The following is a 26,802-nucleotide window of genomic DNA, read 5'->3' as shown; positions in this document are numbered from 1 at the left end:
CACTAAATGGAGGTACCTTTTGCTATCTTTCCCAAATCTGCATGTTCCCCTTATTTGCTTATTTGACCCCATTCCTCTTTTTTTGGGGGGGGTGTTAATTGTTGCATAAGTAGACACAACATATTTTTGAGTCTTCATGGAATTGTTTTCTGGCTTCCATCTTGCACTTAAGGATTTTCCCCTTTGAACTATTTTAGGTTTGGTGTTTGTTTTTTTTGTTTTTTTGTTTTTTTGCAAATCCTTGCTTTGAAACATATACTGAAATCTTCTGAATGATGTATGAGAAGTCCTCAGCTTGCAACTGGCATTTATGTAGTGACCATTCTAAGCTATAGCAGCCCTGATAAAGTAGTTTATGAACAGTTCTTGCACTTAGACCATGGTAGCATCCCCACGGCCATATGATCATGATTCAAGCGCTTGGCAACCAGCTCACATTTATGATGGTTGTAGCATCCCATGCTCATGTCACAATTTGCAACCTTCCTGGCCATCTTCTAACAAACAATGTTACTGGGGTGGGATAAGCCAGATTTGTTTAATAATTGGTGTAGCTCATTTAACAACCATAGCAAAATGGCCATAAAATAAGGTGCCATGTGAGGACCCGCTTGATGACCACATCAGTTAGTGACAGAGGTTCCAGTCCCAATTGTGGTCATAATTCGAAGACTTAGAGCTTTAGATCCACAAGCAAGGTAAAACTAAAATTGGAAATAAAGAGAATAGTGATGATGATTGAGCAGTTCCTAAGCTTAGACTGTGTTCCAACAGAAAACGTATTTCAAAACTACAATGCTTCAACTCAGAAATAGGATTTCCTTTCCATAATTTTTCTTTTACATGGAAAAATTGAGTGTTGTTACATAGTGTATGATTTTAATCTGAGATGAGAATAGTTCTGTGCCACAATTGTCACCTCCCTTGGATTGAGTCTTTTCTCTCAATAAACTACCATTTAGGACTTTCCAGAGGTACAAGAGCAGTTGCTGTTAGATATTTTCCCAGATTAGAAATGGTGGAAAATATTTGTAGCTTGGGTAGTAGATGTTCGTGGTGGTTTGTTCTCTGAGCTTGTTGTTCAGTTTTCGAACATTTTGTCACTAGGCTAGCTAACATCAGCAGCAGAATTTTGGTTGAAGTGTCTTGTTTTAGTTGTCTTCTGCTTTTATAGGCCTTATGTCAGTCTTACATGGGTCTACTTGTATAGATCTCCACCAGTGGTAGGTTTCACATTTTTTTTACTACTGGTTCTGTGGGTGTGGCTTGGTGGGCATGGCAGGGGAAGGTTACTGCAAAACCCCCATTTCCTCCCGATCAGCTGGGACTTGGGAGGCAGATGAGGGTGGGGCTAGTCAGAATTTTTACTACCAGTTCTCCGAACTACCCAAAATTTCTGCTACCAGTTCTCCAGAACTGATCAGAGCCTGCTGAAACCCACCTCTGATCTCCACATAAGACCTATAAAAGCAGAAGAGAACTGAAACAAGATCCTTCAACCGAAGTTTCACTGATGATGTTACACTAGCCTGGTGATGAAACATTCGGAAACTAAACCATCAACATTCTCCCAGATTTTGTCCGGCTTCCCTTCTTGGCTCAGGAAGAGCCAAGAGCAATTCTTCATGGTTCATGTTAACGTTAATCAATCCGTTCCTTTTTTTTTTTTTTTTAAGAAAAAAAATAAAAAAGGTTCTGCTTTAGGATCCATATTGTTTGTCTTGTGTTGCATGGGTTTGGGGGAAGAAAGTTTAAGAAAAAAAGGACCATAAGTCCCCTTTTTTAGTGCCATTGTAACTTTGAACAGTCACTAAACGAATGGTTGTAAGACGAGGACTACCTGTAGCTACGATACTATTAGTATTTCTGCCTCTTAAAAACCATGCAGCACTCCCGTGAGCCGAGAACTAGATTTGATTTTGGAGTTTTCTTGGTGGAGAAAATTTTTGCTCATTTCAGACTTAATCATCTGTTGGAACCATGTCATGATGGTATATATTTGCATAGTTCCATGTTTTAGCTCTACTTTGTGTTAGTCTTTGATGTTGCTTTAATGAAACAGTATTTTCTATTGGATCCCCTTGGGGGGTGGGGAGTGGGGGAAACAAACTCTCTTTCCTTGCAAATAAATCTACATTTGCTCACTAAACATTAGTTTAGATTTTTGGTGAGGAGAATTCATGCTCTGGTCCAAAACGTGTTCTTTTAGAATTTGAGTCAGTTTGTGGTTTCCTTAAGAATGTTAGAAACTCTATAAGTAAGGATTTGGTTTACATGACATATCAAAAATAAATGTGCAGTCTCAGCATTTGGTGGGTTGTTGTTTTTTTTTTCCAGGGGAAAAGGCTGCAATGTCACAGAAAGGAATATACCCAACAGTTTAGCATGAGTTGCTATAAGCTAAACATTCTTTCCAGATGGACAAAGTTAAGGCCCGTTCTTTTATAAAAAGAAAGTCAGGCATTTTCTCCTTTTCCCCTATTGTGGAATATAGAGAATTGTTATTTGAAATTCTGCTGCTCCTGTACGAAAATTAGGGCTCCTTGGTGCTCTCTGAGCTTGCTTGTTTTTGTGCAGACGTTTTGTTACCCAAACTAGATAACATCATCAGTGCATGTATGAAAAACATAGAATATCATTTTGGGGAGGTTTTAAAAAGAGAACTAGAACAAAAGACATTGAATGGAAGCGTATTGGAGCCACTTGCATCTGCAGTACATGAGAATGTGCTTGAAAATATGTGGACAAGGCAAGATATGGATTCCACAATTCACAGATGCTTCTTGGCAAAGTTCCATACAAGTATACAGATTGCAACCATTGCCTTATTCTTATTTAATTAGCCATGAAGTGTACACACTGCCTCAATCCAACTGGACTCCAGGCAGATTGGAGTGTGCATAGTATAAAAGAACATCATTTTAACACAACAGGATAAAATATAAACAATAGAACTATAATAAAACTAAAATGTACTTTGATGGCTCTAGAATCAATCCTAAAATTCCCTCCAGAAAAGTCAGTTTTTTCTGGCTTTCTAAAGGTACACAGAGTGGAGTACAATACTTGTCGCTATAAGGATAAACCATAGGGCAAGAGCCCCTAAGTATGATACTTATACTTTTGTTCCTTTCCATTGCACTTTCTGGTAGATGGGAACTATCGGAAAGCTTTTTCTGACTGCCTGGATTGTAGGAACATATTTGATCAGGGAAAGGAAGTCTCTTATAATATACTCATGCACCCTATAGGGAAGAGGGAATGCCTTCAAGGACTAGAAGAAAAGCCACCCTCAAGGCATGGGTCAGATAAACAGGGCTTCAGCCCAGTCTAAAAAAAACAAATTAAAAAATAAATCTCAGACAGGCTCCTCTCTAGGTTACCCGAAGATAAACTGAAGGATGGGGGAGGCACATTCAAACTTGCAAGATTCTGTGACTAAAGCTGGTACAATAATAGTAGTTTTTACCTATGTGGAATTAGTTTCTTAAGCTGATCTACTTTGTATGACTGACACCCCTAACTGTTAAAAAAATTAATTAAATTAATTTAAATTAATTAAAAAATTAATTAAAAAATAAAATTAAAAATTAAAAAAAATTAAGATAGTGACCACCTATTGGCATTGGGGCAGGGGAGCAAGACAGCAGTATGAAGACTGACCAGTAAATATGTGATATGTTGCTTTTTGGACCAGCTGAAGCTTCCAGGTGTTGTTCAAGGACATTCCAATGTAAAGTGAATTTCAGTCATCCAAACAAGAGATAAGAAGAGCATGAATGCATCTTGTTTCAGATAATACTGCCATTGGAACACCAGCCAAAACTAAACAAGGTCCTTGTATGCCCTAACCTTCACTTGCTCCTTCAGAATCAAGCATGTGACTTTTAGAAAGCTTCCATTGTTTATTTCCTTTTTACAGATAGGAAAGTGGAAAGTGGGCAGTTGACCCTTTTGAAAAAAAGAGAGGACTTGGCCCTCACTCACTCTGCTTCATGTAAAAAGTTGCAATTTGTGTGGGTGTAGGTGTGTGGGTGTACGTACAGTATGCCTCATTTTTCTCAGTTCCAAGAGTCAGCTAAAATATCTGTAGGTAACCAATCCTAAGCAATTAATCTCTTCAGGCTGTTTTATATCTATGGGTTGAGGCAATTGGTGAGCCACCAACCAAATCCATTCGCCAAGGGTATATTGTAGCTAGGCAGATAATTGACAACTCTTTTGTTACCCAGTTTCAGAGAAGGAATCAAAGAAGGAATCACATGCCAGTTTCATCAAGTAATTGACTGTTTGTCAAACCAATCAATACATTGGCAACTGGTTTTTAAGTTTGTTTTCCCATGCCATTAAAGAGTCATTTAATTATTTGGGACACAGCCTGTACTGAATCTCATATGGTAGCTAAAACCATTCATTGCAGTTTGATCTTCATGCTGTTTAAGTATAATATTAATTCTCGGCATTCCTGTTTTTATCAGTCATAAAACTCAAGTAAAAGCATGACAGTTTGACCAGTTGTCATCCCCAGTGATTTGCTTGCTTGACTATCAGACATTACTATTGTGCTTCAAACACTTAAAGGGGTGGAATGGCACCAGTCACCACAAATAAATCAGTCTAGAGATACAGAAGAGCAGTTTGATAAGATGACAGTCTTTTGGAATAAAATTCAACATTTTTGTATATTCGGCTGAGTACTATTGTAGGATAGTGATAAAAGTGTCTTGCATTTCATTGTATCCAGTAAATCAACTTTACAGTTCTGCATAAATATGATGAGGGAAATGGTGCCCCTGAATCTGTAAACTGCCATTTGTGTGTCTCTTTGAATTTATAAATATTTTAATGTTGACGTTCTTTTGTAACAGTTGCTATTGATGAGGGATGCAGTTTGCGACAATGAACTTTCCATGCTGTCACAATGTACTTGAAAGTAATGATTTTCAGCTTGAAAACCATATAAAAATGATCCACCAAAAAGCTCTTAGACTTCAAGGAAAAGAAATAACCTTTAACTTGTTATTTAGACCAGTCTTTTTCAAATGCTCTGTGAGTGTGTACCATTAAGTAAGTCTGGGGACCATCCAACTGAACTAGCAACTTCTGTGTTTTTGTCTTTAATACCAAGAGAGGCCATGTTTTTAAAAGAACAAGTAGTCATAGTTAGATATGCTTCCCATTCTCTGTGCTTTAAAATGTTACCCAAAATTAAATTTTAAAACTTTGATTTATTTGCCATTTGAGATGGGAGTTGAATCTGGGAGCCTATGAGGGGTGTCCCATCATTAAACTGTAGCCGACAGAGCCATTGCCACCTTCTCGCCTTGCTTTCCCACATGCACTACAACTAATTGTCAGGATGAGGAGGCATGGCTGTGATTTTCCCTGGCGTATGTTTGGCAGGGAGGCAGTGGCAGATAACTTTGGTGAATCTACACCATGGGTATCAAACTCAATCACATCACATGACGTATCATGATGTTTTTTGCCTTTATGGAGCTGGGGTGGGCATTGCCTGTGTGTAAAAAGGCTTGATTTAAATCAACTCGATTTAAATCATAATTTTTAAAGAGCAACTGTCATCTCTGTCCCGCAGCAGCTGCTCCTCTGACCTGCTGTTGACTCACCGATAATCCCAATATTGCCTCATGCTACATCATTTCATGCTGAATAAACTAAATTATGAATGTATCTTAAATAGAAAACTATCTTTAGATAGATTTTTAACAGTGACAGCCCTTCAAATATTAGAAGATTTCGTCTTTCATTGGGCCAAACATACCAAGTTCCCTTAGCCATTCATCCAGTGGTGAAGTTCAATTTTTTTTTACTACCAGTTCTATGGGCGTGGCTTGGTGGGCGTGGCAGGGGAAAGATACTGCAAAATTCCCATTCCCTCCCTATTATGATCTGAGATAGACAGATGAGGACAGAGGCCAGGCTGCAAGAACTAACCTTTATTAACTTCAATACACAACAGAGAACTCAATTCCCGAGCTTGCCAGAGAGTTCTGACAAGACCGAGCTCGCACTGACAGCTAAAGGAACCCGGCTGTCAGGGAGGAACCAATAGGCGCGCTTCCCACTTCCCGCTTTTCTTGTTGCCTGCGCCGCAGCCAATCAGAACATTTTCTCTATCCTGGCTGCGGCAGACAGGTCGTAAGGGCGAGGACTTAACACCCCTCAACCCCCGGACCGCGCAAGCATAGTCGGCTAAATACGCAGGGCGTCGTCGACTCCGCCCCGAGCGCCTCAGTCCTGAGGTCGGGGCGTTCGAGGGAGGAGCTGGAGGCAGGCTCTGAAGAACTACCGGAGGAGGCATGGATGGAGGAGGAGCTGGACTCTCGGGAACCGGAACCGATGGATTATCAGGTATGTCAGTCAGCCGAGAACGCCCGTGTTGCGCGTGATGGGCAGTTGGCAGGAGTTTTGGGAAGTCGCATGGGTTTGGTGTAAGCGAAGCCTGTGCCGTTGGCAGCTCGATTTGTGGAATTTCATCGGTCTGCGCAGGCAGCTGATGTTGTTGCTGTTGGTTTGCGCCGCCTATTTCTCTGCGCCTTAGTTGATTGATGTCGCCCAAATCCTTCCATCGGTGAGCTGGACCCTATAAGAGTATGGTCCAGTCAATTGAATGACGAAACTGGTAGCCACTTTGTTCGCCTTCAAAGTTTTGCGCGAATATAGGGTCCCCATTAACAATGCTCGGGCCCCGCCACGGGCTCTTGAAGCTTTTCTGGCATGTAAGTGGGGTGCAAACGGTCAAGCACAGTCCTTAATCGTCGCCCCATTAGTAATTCTGCGGGGCTTACCTTGGATATCGGGCACGGGGTAGTGTGTTGGGCTAGCAGATACCTGTTTACCTTCTGCTGCCAATTTGAAGTGCCCAGGCGGCCTAAGGCTTCCTTGGCTGACCGTACGGCCCTTTCTGCATGGCCATTAGCCGGATGGAATGGGGCCGTGGGGGCATGCCGGATCCCCCGTAATGCCAGGAACTGTAGGAAAGAGGCCGATGTGAATTGGGGCCCATTATCCGTGACTAGCACATCTGGAAGTCCGAACGTTGTGAACAGTTTGTCTAGGACCCTGACTACGGCGTCCGAGGTGGTGGATTGCATTAGGAATAACTCTACCCACTTGGAGTAAGCATCCACCACCACTAAAAATGTTTGCCCCATGAACGGCCCAGCGAGATCCAAATGGATTCGCGCCCATGGCCCTCGCGGGGTCTCCCAGTCCAGGGTTGGCGCCGCCGGAGGTGTTGCTCTGGAGCCCTGGCATAGTTGGCATAGGCCAACCCAGGTCTCTATGTCATGGTCAAGCTTTGGCCACCAGACATAGCCGCAACCCAGGGCCTTCATCCTCCCAATACCTGGGTGGGCCATGTGGAGGCATTCTAATATGGGTGTTCTGAGGGCTGGGGGAACCACCACCCGGTTTCCCCAGAGTAAGCATCCTTTTTGGACAGACAATTCGCATTGTCTGCGGGCATAAGGGAGAAATTCAGGTCCTATGGGTCCTCTGGGCCAGCCCCGGCGCGTCCAATCAAGGATTCGCGATAATATGGGGTCCTTAGCGGACTCCCTGCAGATGTCCAGTGCGGTGATAGGGGAGTTTGCTTCCTCTATCAGGAGCACTGGCAGAGAAGGGGCAGGGTCTTCTAACGAAGTTGGAAGGGGACAATGGCTAAGGGCATCAGCGTGTCTAATCTCCTTGCTGGGTTTGTGTATAAGTTGATAGGAATACGCGGCAAGGAATTCCGTCCACCGCGACATGCGCGGTGACAGTATTTGAGGGGTGGGGCGGTCACTAGCCAGTAGGCCTAGTAAAGGCTTATGGTCAGTGACCAAGGAAAAGAAACGGCCATACAGGTAGTTGTGGAATCGCTTGATTCCGCCACAGTGCAAGGGCCTCCTATCCAGCTGACTATAATTTCGTTCAGCTGGAGAGAGTACGGGAGTAGAATGCTATGGGGGCCTCAGACCCATTTGGGAGCAGGTGGCTGAGGACAGCCCCCACCCCATATGGGGAGGCATCACAGGTGAGTGACAGGGGCAGGTTCTCGTCATACTGCACTAAAACGGCGGAAGGTGTGAGGAGTTGCTTGACAGCTTCAAAAGAAGCTGCTTGGTTTGAGTCCATTTCCAGGAGCACGGCGTCTGGGAGGCGATGTAGTGGCTCAGCCCCCGTCGCCTTGTGTGGGAGAAAGATAGCATAGAAGTTGAGGAGACCTAGGAAAGCTTGAAGGTCAGATTTAGTGGTGGGCGTCGGAGCATTTTGAATTGCTTCGACCTTTGAGGGAGTTGGATGGATGCTGCTATATCCACAAGGAACCCCAAGAATTCAACTTGGGGTACCCCTATCTGACATTTGTCCTTTCTAAGCCTCAATCCAGCCTCATGGAGACAGGTTAGCACAGCCCTTACTTTGGAGACTAGGTCTGGCATGTCGCTTCCCGACACCAGAACGTCATCAAAGTAGGGACAACCCAGGAGCCCATGGAGCAAGCGTTCCATAAGCCCCTGAAAATCCCAGGTGCCACGCAGACTCCGAACTGGAGTCGGTGCACTTAAACGCCCCCCGATGGGTGACGATGGTCTGCGCTAACACAGTCTCCTCATCCACCGGGAGCTGCTGATAGGCTTGTGCTAAATCCAGCTTAGCAAAAATTCGCCTGCCCAAGGGAGTGGAGTAAATGTTGCACGACCGGGACAGGGTACGGGTTAGCTTGAGGGCCTTATTAATAGTCCCTTATAGTCCGCACAGATCCGCACGGATCCGTCCGGCAAGGGGTTACAATGGGGTTTCCACTTGGAATGGTCTATGGGAACTAAAACGCCCTGGGCTATCAGTTTGTCTAATTGCTCATCCACCCTCGGGCGGAGCGCTAGGGGCACCCTCCGTGGCTTCAGCCGAATAGGCAACACCTGGGGGTCTAATTGAAGAGATACCGGAGTACCGTTATATTTACCCAGGTTGTCTCCAAAAACATCAGCGAACTCGCTGGCCAATTCCGACATTCTGTCAAGGTGAGTGGCGTGAACCCCTATGATATCTAACCCCAGGGCAGCAAACCAGTCCAATCCCAGGAGGGATGGCAGGTTGCTCCTGACCACAATCAGTGGCAGGCTGCCTTCGAATTTATGGTAGGCTACCCTGAATCTGCCCACACCCAGGGTGGGAATCATCTTGCCCTGATAATCTCGCAAGGTAACAGTGCAGGGTTGAAGACACTCTTGTTGCAGCTGCGGCAGGAGTCGCTTCAGGGTGGACCAGGCAATGAGCGAACGTGACGATCCGGTGTCTACTTCCATGTCGCACGGCGCTCCTTCAAGCCGCACCGTCAGGTGTATTTTGTTGGAAGGTGCCACGGTGGTAGCGAAACTGACGGATTCATCGTCAAAACGGGAGACAGTGAAACAGTCTCGTTGGTGTGGCAACGGCCTCCCAGGTGGGTTTCGTGACCTGGTTCACTCTTGGGCGTCGTCGTAGGCAGGCAGGGCGGCCCTGCAGACTCGTGCTAAGTGCCCCCTTTTTCCGCAGCGGAGGCACACAGCAGTCTTAAACTTACAGTCGCCTCGGGGGTGGTCTCCGCCACAACCCACGCATAGTGTTTGCGGGCGCTTGTCAGGGAGGTCCTGTCGCCGCTCCTGACGGAGATTTAGACGGCGAACATCCACATCCTCCGTAGGAGAGTCCTCTCGGCTGGTTTCCTCATGGTGGACGCCTAGCAGCCGATCAGTTGCCAGGGATCCACTCTGGAGCACAGCGGCCGATTCTTCGGCCATTTCTGCTGCCCTTGCCTCAGCTACCGCAGTGGCCAGATCTACGTCCTTCTTTGCAAGGAGGCGCCGTTGAAGGCGCAAGTCCCGGAGTCCACAGACCAACTGGTCCAACAGCATGTCATCTAGGTCCCGAAACTCGCACTGCAGCGCGGCAACTCTTAGGGACGCCATGAATGCATTAACGGTCTGTCCTTCCCTTTGGACGCAGTTTCGGAATGCGCGGCACCGGGCGATTCGGGATGGGGCGGGAGAGTAATGGTTCTTCAGCTTCTCCATTAGGGATTCCCATGTCAAGTCGAAAACTTGTTGCGGGGCAGCGAGGGCTCGAGCGGTACTGAATACTTCGCTGCCACATGAGCTTAAAAAATAGCCCCGTTTCCTCGGGCCCGATAGGTCCGCAAGGTCATTAGCGTGTAGGAAACATTCAAACCTCTGAATATATTCGTCCCATTTATCGGATGATGGGACGAATGGAGAGAAAACGGGCAGCATGTTGGCCATCTTCAGGCAGCCGGCTGTATCCCCCAAAGTTGTGAGGGAAAAAAAAATTTTTTTAGTTTTCTTCCACAGCCACGGCTCGTTCGTGCCCTCTGCCAATCGCTCAGATCTTATAACAATGGGCAGATCCCACCTTCGTCGCCAGTATTATGATCTGAGATAGACAGATGAGGACAGAGGCCAGGCTGCAAGAACTAACCTTTATTAACTTCAATACACAACAGAGAACTCAATTCCCGAGCTTGCCAGAGAGTTCTGACAAGACCGAGCTCGCACTGACAGCTAAAGGAACCCGGCTGTCAGGGAGGAACCAATAGGCGCGCTTCCCACTTCCCGCTTTTCTTGTTGCCTGCGCCGCAGCCACTCAGAACATTTTCTCTATCCTGGCTGCGGCAGACAGGTCGTAAGGGCGAGGACTTAACACTCCCCACTCCTGGGGGAAGGATATCACAGAATTTCCATTCCCACTCCATTCTGGGGCCAGCCAGAGGTGCCATTTGCCGGTTTTCCAAACTACTCAAAATTTCCGCTACTGGTTCTCCATAACCTATCAGAACCTGTTGGATTTCACCCCTGTATTCATCGCATAATTTAGTCTCAAGAAAACCCTTATCATTTTTGTTGCTCTTCACTGTACTACGGCCTCAGGATCTTTTTTGAATCAAAGTGTGATCTCACCACTGCACTATGAAGCAGTACTATTGCTTCCCATGATCTTGATGCAATCCTTCTGTTGATGCAGCCTAGAACCACATTGGCTTTTTCGGCAGCTATAAAGGCTGACTTTATAGAATATTGGTTTTATTTGTTTGGGGCAGAGCTGATATTCATTTACTTTCCCTACCAGTTCACAAATGTGAGTGTGTGCACGCGTTCCACACATGTGCTTTGCTCGCACGCATGGCTTGCATGCCTGCACACGGCTTCAAAATGTGCCTAAATAAGACAGCATAGTGCCAGGGCAGTGCTGCAATTTTCTCTACCAGTTCAGCCGAACCGGTCCAAACCTGCTGAATACCACCTCTGGTTTGGGGGTGGGGGAACGCAAGAAATGCCACTTTTGGTTTTTTTTGTCAGGCCCTCCCTGATATACATAAAAGGAAGCAACTTGCCATTTCTTTTAAAATAGACATGGGAAGTCTTCTAGCCCTCTAAATGTTGCCAAACCAGAATTCTCAACATCTCTCATCATCCTTCAGCAACATCTGGATGGCCACAAGTTCCCCACCCTTTTTAAAATAAAACATGATTAGGAGAGAGCCATGTCCTTTGGCCACCACAATCTGTGCTTTTCCTATATAGTTTTGAAAAGCAGAAGGCTTTATCCTTAGTTTTATTAATCCTCACAGTTCCTGTCTTGGTAGACTGACCCAACCATCTTTTTTGAAGGTATAAGGAATGCAGACATTGTATTTTGTGCCTGAAAGTAGATATACAAACATAATTCTATGTTTCCCTGAAGTTTCTAGATGGAAAATGGGGTCAGGGTCAGAAAGGAGGGGTCCTTGGTGCTCTCCGAGTTTTTTTATTTTCTTGCAGATGTGTCATTACTCAAACTAGGTAACATCATCAGTGGTAATACAAATATTCTCCTTTAAGGATTAGAAAGAAATGGTTATGTCTGTAATAACCAATCCAAGGTACGCTACTTGCTGTCCTGACCAGCGATAATTTTACATCTTTATATGTTTTTTGAAGCATGCTGCATAAAAATCGTGTATGCTTGGAAACATGAAGAAACAATGGATGATGAGAAACCTGTTACTGTGAAAGCTCTAGGGGAAGGAGTTGCCTTGTAATAGTAATAGTATTACAATGCTACTGTGATTAGAGTAGGTGTGAGAACTTAACTAAGTTGCTTGATATGGCCAGAGACTGTCCTGTTTTTAGCAACATCATCTTGGAAGCACGATAGAAAGGTCGTACCAATTATTTACAGTTGTTTTTAAGACCAGTTATACCTTATACTGTAATTTTAATAAGTTCATGAAACATAAATCTATAGTATTCAAACAGTAATTGATTGACAGATTCTATAAAGACACAGAAGTGGCTATGCATATTAGACAAATTAAAACATTGAGGTATCAAATAACCCTTAGGTACAAAGCAGTAAATGTACTCAAGTTAGTTTATACATATCCTTTGCCTAAAGCAATGTTTAAATCAGCAATTATACAGTAGTGTTTAAGTTGAATACAAGGTGGTTCTGTTAGATGAGAATAGGTTATAATTTGACAGTATATTTATTTCACTACTGTCTTCTCGGACTCCTTTAAATCTTAAATTCTGTAGTAAAGTCTCCTCAGTTCTACTTCATAATTACAGCTTTTAGTTCTTCGAAGATTTGGCTTTCAAAATGAATTATATTTTAAATCTCTCACCTTTGTATCTTTTCCCAACAATTTTATTTTAGGATTCTAGGGGAATAAAGTTCTTACCTTTAGCAGTTCCTTGTTTAATTACTTGACTGTCCTGTGACTAAACATATGGATTACTTTTAACACACCAGAGCAAGCAGATTTTCCTTTTTCCTTTTTTAGTGTGAGTTGGGTACATATAATGTTTTGTGGGCATAGGACCAAGTATGGCAATCACCCTCTTTACAGGTTACCTATTTATAGGTATAAAAAATCTGAAAGAAATAGTCTTACATCTTAGAGGCAAGAGGAACAAGGATACCTCATCTGTTGTGCTGTAACAACTTAAACACTTGATGAAATTATCCTGCAAATCCAAAAATGAGATAAACAAAAGAACCTTAATGTCAAACTTGTAGTATTTATATATTGGAAATATATAAATATGTATTATATACTGTAGGATGAGTCCTAAAAATTAATCACTACAGTTGTTCAACACAATGGTAGTTGACCAGGTTGACTTGAATTTTTGGGTTGTGTTTTGTGCTTTAAGTAGCAGCAGTTTGGAGTGGGCATTTCACTGAATGTTACCAAAACAAATTGTGTCTCTGCAAACTAATTGTATGCTGGAGAAAAAAATAATGAAGTAGCCGTAATGATAGAGAGAATGTGCTTTTTTAAAAATAAGAGTAGACTTACAGGCAAAATGCTACCATGAAAAGTGGTTGGAAGAGAAACTTGGGATCACAAAAGAAAGACCAGCCTTTCTGTGTATTGGAATCTGACCCTCCCTCTGTTTTTATACCCAGTTTTGTTGATGTTTTGTCACTGCGCCTTGATGTATCTGATCTCTTCCCCAATATCCCATAGGTGATATGAACAGATTTTGATGTGCATAGTTTTTACAAATGTTTTCTTTTACATTAAAAGTATGTTTCTTTTATTAGATATATTTAATAACCTATTTTCGTGATGGCGAACCTATGGCATGTGTGCCACAGCTGGCATGCAGCTCCCTCTCTGCGGGTATGTGAGTCGTCCCCAGCTTAGCTCCACTGCGCATGTGCACGCGCACATCCAGCTGGGCAGCTGATTTTTGGGATGCGCAGGGGCGGGCACATGTAGTAGATGCGCATGTCAGCTTTGGAAGCCGTACTAGGCCAGAAGCTTCCGCGCTGCCACTTTCCCATGTGTGGGAAAGTAGAAGGGAGGATATGGTAGAAGGGACCATTAGACATAATAACATTCTTCCTGCCGGTCAAGGTCAGGCCGAGCCTACATCTGGAGAAGGAGTGGCCGGAGTGATGTCTCGAGATGGGGCGGTTGGTGATTGGAGCAGGTGATTGGCAGAAGGGTTCAAGGGGGTGGTGATTTTGGAGTTTGTTTTACTGAGGAAAAACCCGGATCCCTAGATTCAGAGTTTCCCCAGTTGTGCCAGTTTACCTATGCTAGTAAAAGAACTTTGAAAGATGTTTGCTTTGGAGTCTTTTCTGCAGGAGGGTTTTTTTTTTTTTTTGGAATGCTGACAGCACGTACATGCGCAGGGGGCGGGGAAAGCCTTTTCTACCGTGGCTCCCGCCCTCTGGAACATCGTGCCCGTTGAGGTGAGATCCACCCTTATCCTGTTGGCCTTCCAGAAGGGCCTCAAAACCTGGCTTTGCTGATTGGCCTAAGGTCCCAGTAGGCATATCCCATACTGGAGGTGATTAGTGATTAAAAAAAAAAGACACCACCTCCAACTTATTGTATACTGGTCCCTATATTAACTAATTGTGTTGATTTTAATATTAAATTATATTAATATTTTACATTGTTGTCTTTGTCATATTGTAAACTGCCCAGAGTTGGTTGATAGCAAGATGGACTGCATATAAACTTAAAAACTAAAATAAAGTTATACCAGCCAGCTACCAAGATCCTGAGTATGGTTTGGGTTATATTTCGCAATCCCAAATAGATTTTGGGTTGAAAAGGAAATGATTTTACTTCATGACGGCATAATTTAGTAACATTAAACAGAAGCTGAAAAATCAAATGGAATATTTTTTGTATGGATTGTTTAAATACATTTTTAAAGTTAAATCCTTGAAACACTTGTTAGCTTATAATTATGCTATGACAGGACCACTTTTGCTTTTGTAATTTAGGCAGTACCTTTCCAGCTTAAGTTAGCATATTACCATTGGATTAGTCAACTAAAGTAAATAGGTACTGCTAGTAATCCTACTTTTACTTTGTTGTATTTCATTCAATTTTATTAAGTCTGATAGAATATGAAGATTCTGTGGCAAAATTTTAAAGAGTTTTGACTGAATTGAGGGCTAAGAGGGAAGTATCTTCCTTGTTTATTGGGCACATCTTGACCGTGTGCCCAGAATTAACTGAAATGCCATTTCTGTGATGCAGACATCCAGCTAGTACAAGCAATATGTTCCTGAAATATTGGACTCTGTACTTTTGTGGATCAGCCATAGACACAGCATGGCAAGAGAGTCAAATGGAGGCCAGAACAAATGATGAGTGAAAATTGCTCATCCGGCAAAATCTTGGCAGAGCTTGCTTCATCTCATTAATCAACGCTATCTTACCGTATCTTCCGTGGTTCCTTATCTTCTGTGGTTCCTGTAGCAGGGATGCTGTGTAGCATTCTCACATTTTTCACCTTTGGCCTTTTTAGTAAGGAAATGGTGGAAAGAAATGGTGGAAACTACAACTTATGTAGGAAAATCTTGCTGCTCTAATATACAAGGGAGAGTTGTCCCATCATAATCAAATGATTTTGGTGTGTTAGGGTGTATATTGTGTTAAAGGGTTCGGAGACGAAGCAGTCTGTGTCCATTAAAGAGCCTCTTTTTCAGCATTGAATCAGTAGACTTGTACTCAGTAAGTTCTTTCTTCAGAAGCCTTTCTACTAATAGTTTAATCTTGAGGGTCTTTTTGTTGCTGTTGAAAGTTTAGATATTCACTCCGATGTGATTGCAATATCTAATTAAATCTTTTCTGTTTTTTAGAACCTCTGTCAAGTGATCGTCTCAATCTTGTGTTGGGATAACAGAGTTTGGGGTCTAGTAAAAGGCACCACAGTGTGGGACTTTTGACTTTTGTCCTGCGTCTTTAATATATTTTTCATCTGTCTGATAGCAATTTAAGCTATTCTCCCTGGAAATCAAATCTGCAAATTTGTCCATAGACTTTTATATCCACATAATTATTTATATATCAAGATTATTACCCTTAAAAATACTCCTGGACTTAAAAATTTAAAAAGCAATTGGCAGGACAGTAATTTTCCATGTATTTCAAGTTATACTGGTCTTTGCATCTGTCTTTGGGGATATGGTCTTCATTTTGTTGTGCTATCTAGAGCATGTTGAAGAATAATTGGAAAAGCACTCTGACTGATAAAGTTACTTGCTGTTTTCATTCCAGGAAAGCCCAACAGCACTGGCAACTCTGAACGGATTCAGCTCTCAGGAATGTACAATGTTAGAAAAGGGAAAATGCATTTGCCGGTCAACAGATGGACAAGACGCCAAGTTATCCTTTGTGGGACGTGCCTAATAGTATCATCGGTGAAAGAAAGCCAGACTGGAAAAATGCACGTGCTCCCCTTAATTGGTGGAAAGGCAAGTTGACAATTTCAATGTGTGTGTGTGTATGTCTACATTTATTAAAATTAAAATGAATAATGCATCATCAAAATCACGTATTTTAAAACTAACGTAATAAGGAATTAAACCAAGGGGAAAAAAAGCAAGAGCAGTATTAAGAAATAAAACACATCACGTTTGGGAATAATTATGAGCACATTTGTAATCTTAAGAATGCTTACTCCTCTGTATTTGTAATTTTTGCTCAAAAAACAGTTGTATAGAAAAAAGATAACATGTCAAAAACCTCATTATTATTATAGCTATGTGTGTGTATCTGTAGCTTCGAGTAGGCAAAATAATTAAACCTAGACTCTGTAATAGCAAATTTAAAATCAAGAAGCAGCCTCAGGCAAGGGAACTATATAAATCTCCATCTTTGTATAATAGGATATGTCCCAATGAGATTTTCAGTTTCTCTAAAGTATCCTTTATTTGGTCAAATGATAATGCAATTATTGTTTTTAGATGGCATATTCATTTTGTATTTATTTGTAAAGGGGTTTGTTTTGCACATCAATTTTTTTTATTTTTTTGTGTGTGCACACTGCTCTTGAGGACAGTGATTGATTTTCCACTACACTTGGAGAATAAGTTGGGAACATAGATAGCATACCATTCCCCAATCAAAAAATCCTGACCTGGGCTTTTAATCAGTAGCTATTCATGGAGACATAGGCATAATCTCATGCAACCACACTGTATTTCTAGCGGGGCCAACTAATCCATATGTTTCTTGTTGTGAGACCCAAATCATTTCAATTTGATGCTTAGACATGTATAACCTCATTTAAATCACACTCTATTGGCCTAATCGGTCTGTCTGTGAGATTCTGACATAAGCTGTAGAACATAAAAAGGGTTCTGAGAGCATGGAATAATGTTGGCTTTTAAATATATCCAGTTTTATGAGCATCTAGAAGCAGAAATCTCCTATCAACCATGTGGAGTTCAATGATCAACGTTGTTGTCCTCTCATTGAAGTCACAAAGTGACCAGAGTTCCTTGGTGCTGTAAATTGTACTCACTGTACAGTAACTAAGAGTTACAAGCATGGGGAGAGAAATTGTGTTATAAGTCATTGCTTAATTAATGCTGCCCAGTGAGTCCTTGTGATGATTATACAGCCACGTTAATCAGTGCATTTGCTGTAGAAAGGATTTGCTTGAGACACAATCACAGGTTGATCAATAATTCGGTCCCTTTGCTGGCAGAATACTATTCACATTACATTCAGCAACCTGGTCATTGTGTTATTCCCTGTGGAGAACTAAATCCTAAATCCTTAAGTAGCAACGGTGTATCTATCAGGTTTGGTACCACCAACTGGAGTAAGTTTGCAAAGAAGCAGTTCTGTTCACTGTAATTTGTAATACAATTTTTGGAGAAAAGTATCCACTCTTTTGACATGCTAGATTAATCTTCCATATGTTGATACTCTCCCATATCCATGATGAAATAGAATATGGGAGGATTAAGCATTCAACATGTTTGGAAAACACCATGTTAACTGTATGCTGAATACGTACAATTTTTTTAATGCTTAATAGAGGATACAAGGACAATTTAACAGATGTAAACTTGTGCCTTTCGGAAAAGCAAATGTTTCCCAGTATTCTTTGATGAGCAAGTCCTGATACCTTTCTTGGGGGTTTCCTAGGAAAGAGAACACTGGACCAGATAAGCATGAAAAGCATAATTCATTTGAACTCTTCATTCATCCTTGAAAACATGAATATAATCTTTTTGGTTAAAAAAACCCTCAGTATATTGTTATTCTAGTGCACACCATATTTTCATAGAACATTTTTAGATTTTGGTAAACCTTATCTCTCATAAGGGATTTGATTCTTTATTAGCAAAGATTATTGGAAATTAAAATAGAGATGGGAGATGCATTTTCATGTATCTTTGAAGAAACTAGCTAATTCTTATGTTCACCTCTACATCAGGAGTATAGATCCCATACTGCTGTACTTGAACTTCAGCTTTGTACATCCACATTCATCCAAAGATAGTCTATGCCGGTGGCCCCCAACCTTCCTTTTAGCTTCAGAAGAGAAAATGTCTTCCATGGACCAGGGAGGGATGGTTTTATGTGCAGCCTAGATCCTGCGCATACGTAGATGAAGCTTTGCTCACTTGCCCGCCACTTGCATAGCCCAGTTCCCAGCAGGCCACAGACTGGTACTGGTCTGTGGCCCTGGGATTGGGGGACCCCCGGTCTATACAGTGAACAGGAAAAAAAAAAGTGTAATTTTTGTGATAATTTGTTAGTTAAAAAGGTCTGGCAGTAAAATGGATTGTTGAGAATTTTTCTAAAACTGTTTAACAATGAAATCCTATGTATCATGAATTTGAAATTATGACCCATTATACTACTTGAAGCTTAATCTCGGATATATGATCTGAAGACTTATTACCACTTTTGGTTTGGTTCAACCCAGTGAAATGAATTAATTTGAAATTTCATATTCTTTTTATTAAATGTATATATATCTTTTGTTAGGTTGACAGCCTCGCGGCTTTTTTTCTTAACTGTATTTTAGATAATATTTTAGAAGTTTAACCTCTGTCTTAAAAGTTATGTTTTTTTAAATGTATTTCTATCCATCCCTATGCAGGTAGAAGAAGTTAAAAAGCACCAACACTGTTTAGCATTTAGCTCATCTGGACCTCAAAGTCAGAGTTATTACATCTGCTTTGATACTTTCACTGAGTACTTGCGATGGCTTCGGCAAGCTTCAAAGGTAACATTTTTGTAGTTATGCAGATCGCTGGTATTTATTTGCTTATATCCTGCCTTTATCATTATTTTTAATAAACAACTCAAAGCAAGAAACTTAGCTAGCACTCCTTCCTCCTCCCATTTTTCCCACAATAACAACCCTGTGAGTTGAGTTGAGCTGAGAGAGAGGGACTGGCCCAAGGTCATTCAGCTGGCTTTCATGCGTAAGGTGAGGCTAGAACTCGTGATTTGTTTTTGAAGAAACCAGGATGATTGATAGAGTTGGCATTAAGTGAATGCTACAATTATAAAGTGAATGGCATGGTCATTCAGCGAGTGTCATGGTTATTAAGTGGATCCATGGTTTGCTGTGGGCCAATTTTGCCAGAAACTGGAAGTAAGCACCTGTTTCTGGCAGAAGCATCATAAACCATGGTCATGTAACACCAAGTGCTGGAGTCACCGGTTGCTGAGGGTCCAAAATGCAACCCCATTGCGGGGGTGGGGAGGTGTGTGCATGTGTGGTGCGCGCACAACATAGGAAGTTTGAAACTGGGTTGTAAATCCTTGTTGGGAAGAGTCTGTCATAACTTCAAACAGTTGTTAAGCAACCAGTTATAAGTTAAGGACTACCTGTGTTCAGTTGCAAGTGAAAGATCTTCAGCAATCCATCATATTCTCCATCTCTTTTGTTTCCTTTCCCCTCTTCATTGCCCAGAATATATTATAACCGTGAATTGTGGATAGACTTGAATAATGCACGGTGCAGTAGTTACGCTGTTAGGCAGGAAGCTAGGAAAGGGGAGATGCTGATTCAAATCCACCTCAGCTATGGAAGCTCACTGAGTGACTTTCAGCCAGTAGCTCTCTCTCATATCACTCTGCCTCACGAGTTAATTTTTGTGGGGGAAATTGGAGAAAGAAATGCTATGTGAATTGGTTTAAGCTCCTAAGGAGAATCACACGACAGAGATATGTAACTACATTAATTCTGGCTGTCCTTTCGCTGAGGTAGCAGTTGTTTTAATTAATTGTAATATCTTGCACTGAAAAGCCAAGCAAATAATGACATTCACAAGTATAGGGAGAAGGATTGGAAGTTGCTAGCTTTTTAAGTTCCTGATTGCACGAGATTACTTGGTACCATCCTGTGCTTTCTCTTTGTTCAGCTGGTTTGGGAAATTGCCAGTGTAAGCCCATTTCATTATGTAATCACAGCAACATCTTCTTTGCTTTGAATGCTGAGATATATGAACCTGCTAGTGTAAGCCAGTGTAGAAATAGACAAACTTTAAAGCCTTGTTTAAAAAAAAAGGGGGGGAAAAAAGAGAACAGCAACACATTTCTTGGTATTATGGAAATGCAAATGTTTGTAAGAAATGCAGCAGATGTTTAAATTGTAACTAAAAAGGCATGTTTATTTAAGAAAAAGGTGATATGGTAAATCACTTCAAGCCCATAATAAAATACTTGTTTTTGATTTGAAAGCCTTTGAGAAAAGATTGGTCTGCTGTTAATTGTTCTAAAAATTTCTGAACTAGCTTTTGAAGTGTTTTGAATGGAATCTTTTCTAAGAACTTCAGCATGCTTGAAAATTGAGTTCATGGCGAAATGAGACTGAGCTCCCATTGTCAGCGCATAACCAGGATATTATCTAAAGCTGTGTCCATCTCTTAGAAGGTTGATCTGTTAAACAGCTTTGAAAGGCCTGATAATCCAGGTAACGGCTGATGAAGGGCCCTTGTAATATCTCCTATATTACTCATCCTGTTTAGCAGAGGCCCTTCGTATACCTTAATGGTACACAACGAACTAGGAATTCTCATCAGTATTTTCTCTTCTTTCTCTGTCCAGTATGATCTCGCGTTAGATATATGCCTAAAAGTTAGCACTTTTTGTATCTTTTGAGATATTTTTGTGGTGTATGCATGTCACTAACAAAAGTATGAAAGACAACAGGAAAGCTCCCTGATAATCTATAACTTTGCCCCTTGATTTCTCTTCTTTAATGGAGATTTGTGAAATAAACTAATGCTATTTGAAAAAGTTAGACAAAATCTCAGGTATTTCTTTTTAGCCATATTCTCTCAAAGTAACTTTTTTTTAAAAAAAAATGTTTTTAAAGAATTTTTACTTGAATAAAAGAAAAATAAATATATAAAAGAAGGAAAGGAAAGAAAAAAATTGCAGGGAACAAAACCATTAAAAGGAAAAAAAATTAAGGAAGCGACTTTCATTTCAGCAGTTAGAATCAAAGTTATTATCCCTCTTCTCTCTTAAATGTAATCCCTTTGTCCAGTGGTGAAATCTAAATTTTTTTACTACCGGTTCTGTGGGTGTGGCTTGGTGGGCGTGGTGTGGCTTGGTAGGCGTGGCAGGAGAAGAATACTGCAAAATCTCCATTACCACCTCACTCCAGGGGAAGGAACCTTCAGGTAAGCCAATGTTCCTTCTCACCCCAGGGGACCAGCCAGAGGTGGTATTTGCCAGTTCTCCGAACTGCTCAAAATTTCTGCTACTGGTTCTCCAGAACCTGTCAGAACCTGCTAGATTTCACCCCTGCCTTTGTCCTCTCATTCAACACATTTTCAGTTGTCCAGCCTAAAAATAAACATTTTAGCTCTTTCCCTTTTCAGCCAAAAGGGTCCAGCAGTATTCCACAAAGTTCCTTGTTTATTTGATCTTCTATTATGGGAACTTCAGTATATCTCCATTTTATAGACATGTAATATTGTTGCTGGCTGATAGAATAGTATTTTGTTCTGTGAATTTTTTCTGTCATATGCAAATATATTTTTCCGGAGTGATTCAAAAATTCTTTCCTTCCTTATAATATAACTTTCACTCCCTTTAATAATACGTTTTTCTTTATTTCAAATTTGTAATCTATAAGGGGGGAGTAAATAAAGAAAAGAGAGAATTCCCCCTTCATGTACGTAGCACTTTTAGTCTCTTTCAGCATGCTATACTTCTATAATCACATTATCTTCTCTAAAATGTTATGTTTAGCTCCCCCCCCTTATCTTTGTTTAACAAAGCCAATCAGTATTCTTAACAAATTTAAACCCTTAACATTGGGAGTATATCACTTTCTTCATGCTGTATTCACACATAATGCTAAAGCAGAATATTTTTACATGGCTTGTTGAATAAGCCACATTATATCCATAACGGTAAATGAAAAAAAGTGGGTTCATGGATTTGCCTTTACTTTATGTTGCTTGTGCTGCCTTGCAAATTAGCAAAGTTAAAATGACACTGAATTTTCATTTCTGCAAATGCATTGAACATATGGATGATTCTTCTTTAACAGGAAAAAAAAAGAATTCACCTTCATGGTTGACAATATTAAGATATAATTTGAGGACAGTCCACTGAACGATAAAATGGTTCACAGTTGGGCATGGGTATGATGCAAAAATAATTATGCTAGATGAATAATTCATCTACTGGTAGTACTACTAGATGAATTCTAATAAAACAGAACAGGAAAGGAAAATAAATCAATTCCCTTGGAATAATTCTAATTGGAATTATGGTCTTCTAAGCTTAGGAGAATTTAAACTATTACAATTTGGTAAAAAAAAATCTTGCTGTTTACTAGACTAACGTAAATATTACCAGTAATCAAGCTTTACTTGGAGAGAAAAACCAAATCTATTTAATCTAATTGAACTTTCTTTGGTTCTTTCTAAGTAGACATTTTAATTAGTTTGATTCTGCTAGCAAATCAACTGCTTATCAAGACATAAATTGATAGTGCTAAATATCAATATCTTTGGGTCACTTAAATTTAGTCACTTATTTCATTACATCAGCAAGAACAGGTAGGGGAAACTAATATTTTTTTGTTCCCAAGGGAATAAATCCCTGTCTATTGAAGCAAAAAGAGTCTTAGGATTTTTTAAAAGATCATTTCATTATAATGCTTGCTTATGAAAAACTTGGTGGTTACTGATGTTGAGAATTTTGACTTTGCAGGATAAAGCATACATTCCTGTCAATTTATAATGCTATGTTTCATTATAATGCTGTGTTTCATTATATATGTGTCTTAAAGTGGCGAGTTTGCAATTAATATGTGCAAATTTTTTCCAATTATGCTGTGTTCAAGAGCAGCCCCATGTAGAGCTTGTTGGAGTAGTCAAGACAGGAAGTGACTAAGGCACGAGTGACTATGAGTAGGGATTGCCGGTCCAGGAAAAGGCATAACTGGCACATAACTTGCAGTTGTGCAAAGACCTTCCTGGCTGTGACCATCACCTGCTCTTTGAACAGGATTCGTAAATCCAGGAAAACCCCCAGATTACGCACAGGGTCTGTTTGAAGTAGTGCCATCCCCATCCAAGACCAAAGATGGCAATTCTCCCTGAGCCAACAAACCCCAAACCCAGAGCCACTGGCTCTTGCCAAGGTTTAGTTTCAACCCGTTGCTACCCATACAACCCCTAACAGCCCCGAGGCACTGCGAGAGAAAGGACACGGCATCATTTAACTCACCACGGGCTGAGTTAAGTATATTGTGTTCTTGTTGCTTATAAGCCACCTAGCTTCACTGAGAGCGAGTAGGCGGCCATGTAAATTTCCTAAATAAATAAATAGACTATTGGAAAGATTGGAGTTGTGTGAAATCCAATCCTTTGTTCTTGGGGAGCGTTATGAGAAAAAATATGAAAACATTCACCGTGGCTTTGGTTAGTTACTTCTTGTTCACGCCTCAAAGCCCGACAGACTACACTTAATATTGATTATTTTTTAAATCAAGCCATGTACAACCTCATGTGATGGATTGTGAAGTTTACTTGTTGAAGCTGCCATAGTTAATATGATTGGTTAGTGTCCAATAGAATATAGAATTTGGACATGATATTCAACAGGTTAATTAAATTTAGAAAGGAAATATCTCAGACAAATTGGAAGAAGGGAGTAATTATGTTATACTTTCCTTATTCTTCTCTGAAAATACTAGTATACATCAGGGGTAGTCAACCTTTTTATACCTACTGCCCACTTTTGTATCTCTGTTAGTAGTAAAATTTTCTAACCGCCCATCGGTTTACAGTAATGCGCCGTGTATTGTCGTCTGTGCGTGCCTCTCGCACATCGTGGATTGGGTTTGCGGGGCAGCACCGGCTACCAGCTCTCCTTCTCTGTTACAGCTGGGTGGTGTGGGGGGAGATGCACGAGCTATTCTGGGACGAGGCTCTTTTGTTTGTGGTCGCACTATAGCGCCATTTAGTTTCACTTACGTAATGTGAACTAAATTTATGCGCAGGCGATACAAATAGTATATTTTCAAAAATTTAAATTGTTACAGAGAATTTTATGAAAATCTAATGAAAATGTTTTTAAATAATGCTATAATTTTTTTAAAAAAAAGTCAATTAAATTAAAAAAAAAAGGAAAGTGCTTCAGTATCGGACAAAACCCCTACCGCCCACCATGAAAGCTGGAACGCCCACTAGTGGGCGGTAGGGACCAGGTTGACTACCACTGGTATACATAGAATAAAGCTCATACCATTGGAGCCGAGCTCCACAAAGGCAGAATAAGATACAGTACTCGGCAACTTGATTGTCCTCTGTTACAATACAAGACAGCATAAATTATGCAGAATTCCAAGTATTGCCACTTGAACAATTACTCACTTACTTGAAAAGGCTGAGATTAGATGGCTGTTCCCTACACACGTACCACATATTTGCATGCATAGCCCGTTGCAGGCTGCCCATTGAGAATATAAGGGGAAAAAGAACAGAATAGCAGGCATTATAGAATACTTTTATGTCAAGCTTTCAATACTGGGACTCTTCTTTGAGAGTTATTATTTTTTAAAAATCTCCTTTTCATATGCTACCAAGTACCTCAAGAGTTTCTCTTTTGTGCATGGTTTTAAGGGCAAAGTTGTATACATAACTAGAGGATTGTCTGGCCATTATGATCCTTCCTATGCCTTGGATTACCTGCAGACAAAATATCTTCTTTAAAATAAATGTTCCATAACAGACCAGCTCAGAGTTATCATGTGAGATTTCTGACCAGAGCTAGATCTAATTTCTTTGCTAGCATTTGTGTTTTGATTTTTTATCCCTACTATTATCCATACTTGCTCTCTAGAAATGTCCAAATGAGGATGCAGTTAAAGCTTTGTTTTTTTGGGGATACTAAAGTGCAGTGGTGGTGAACCTTTTACTCACCGAGTGCCGAACAGCTAATGAAGCAGCTAATGCGCAGCTCCTCCCCATGTACTGCGCATGCAACCATACCATCTGTGCATGTGCACGGCTTTTGCGTGCGCCCCTGTGCGCTGTGCGTGCAACCACACCATCTGCGCATGGCTTTCACATGGCTCCCCTGTGTGCTGAGCACGCAGTCGCACAGTCTGCACATGTGCGCAGGTTTTGTGTGGCTCCCCCTGTGTGCTGTGCGTGTAATCGCATATCTGCGCATGCACACAGTTTTCGTGCTGTCTACACATGCACACAAGTACTCATGCATGCATGCGCAAATGCACACGCATGCACAGGAGGTCTCCAAAGACCAGCTGGGTCCCCTGAATTGTGCACATGCGCACCAGAGACCCGAACACCAGCTTGGGCATGCGTGCATGCACAACTGCAGGTGAGTTGGGTGACAGCTTGCGTGCCTGGAAAGGTGGCTCTGCGTGCCACCTCGGGGACGTGTGCCATAGGTTTGCTATCATGGCTATAGTGGTTTTAAAAAGTGTAAATATTGGAAAACTGCACTCAAGAGTTCATACTAGCAAATGAGCAAGTCTGAATTAATCTCATCTTTCAGCTGTATTTTAGATGCCGCACTTGCATTGTATTATTTCTTTTCTTAACTTCTTTTTATTGAAAAATAATACAGATAATATAATTTGCCTTGTTTTCCATGCAGTTGCTTATTTGTTCTCTGAAGAAAAAAGTGTGAAATGATGAGAGAGATGTGTTCTGCCATCAGCTTCACAGGTCTTGGTTAATACTATACTGCAGCTGTTACTTTTCCCTTCCAATTCTGGCACAGATGTAGACTTTAAAATTGGGAAGCCCTCCATGAAATAATTAACATTTAGAACAGAGGTCTCCAACCTTGCCAACTTTAAGACTTGTGGACTTCAACTCCCAGAATTCCTCAGCCAGCTTTGGGAGTTGAAGTCCACAAGTCTTAAAGTTGCCAAGGTTGGAGACCCCTGATTTAGAATACTATCTGGCTACCTCTCTCTGATCTATCTATCGATACCAGCCAGATCTATCTTATCTATATTGAATTTATGTATCTATCAGTTCTATGAATGGGGAGCACATTAAACAAATGAGTGTGTGCGTTTTAAAAGATTCATAAGGCAACTGTGGCTAGGAGAGCCTTTGCACTGCTCCAACCCCAAATTAGAGAAGAATGGCACACACTGAACATTAGACAAGTTATCAAGATCTCCCTTAGCAGACAGAGGAATTCAGAGTCTCAGCCCCCTGGTGAGAGAGAATAGAATAGAATAGAATAGAATAGAATAGAATAGAATAGAATAGAATAGAATAGAATAGAATAGAATAGAATAGAATTTTTTATTGGCCAAGTGTGATTGGACACACAAGGAATTTGTCTTGGTGCATATACTCTCAGTGTACATAAAATAAAAGATACGTACATCAAGAATTCTAAGGTACAACACAATGATACTCATAGGGTACAAATAAGCAATCAGGAAACAATATCAATATAAATCGTAAGGATACAAGCAACAAAGTTACAGCCATACAGTCATAAGTGGAAGGAGATGG

General features: G+C 41.1%; 1 protein-coding gene across 2 annotated transcripts in view; it reads left to right on the top strand.

Moving 5' to 3' along the window:
• The window catches only part of PHLPP1 (PH domain and leucine rich repeat protein phosphatase 1), a 197,246-nt gene that overhangs the window by 96,260 nt on the left and 74,184 nt on the right, over nucleotides 1–26,802 (top strand). The window contains exons 2-3 of one of the 2 annotated variants that reach the window (XM_058175660.1): nucleotides 16,073–16,269; nucleotides 18,918–19,043. In XM_058175660.1, the coding sequence (XP_058031643.1) occupies nucleotides 16,073–16,269; nucleotides 18,918–19,043 (323 nt within the window). Of the gene's footprint in view, nucleotides 1–16,072; nucleotides 16,274–18,917; nucleotides 19,044–26,802 lie in introns of both variants that reach the window. The other variant, XM_058175661.1, reaches the window with a different exon arrangement.

The sequence above is a fragment of the Ahaetulla prasina genome, chromosome 3 (assembly GCF_028640845.1).
Source record: "Ahaetulla prasina isolate Xishuangbanna chromosome 3, ASM2864084v1, whole genome shotgun sequence".
NCBI lineage: Eukaryota > Metazoa > Chordata > Lepidosauria > Squamata > Colubridae > Ahaetulla > Ahaetulla prasina.
Note: the sequence above shows the minus strand (reverse complement) of the source record. Positions and strands in the feature narration are given on the sequence as shown.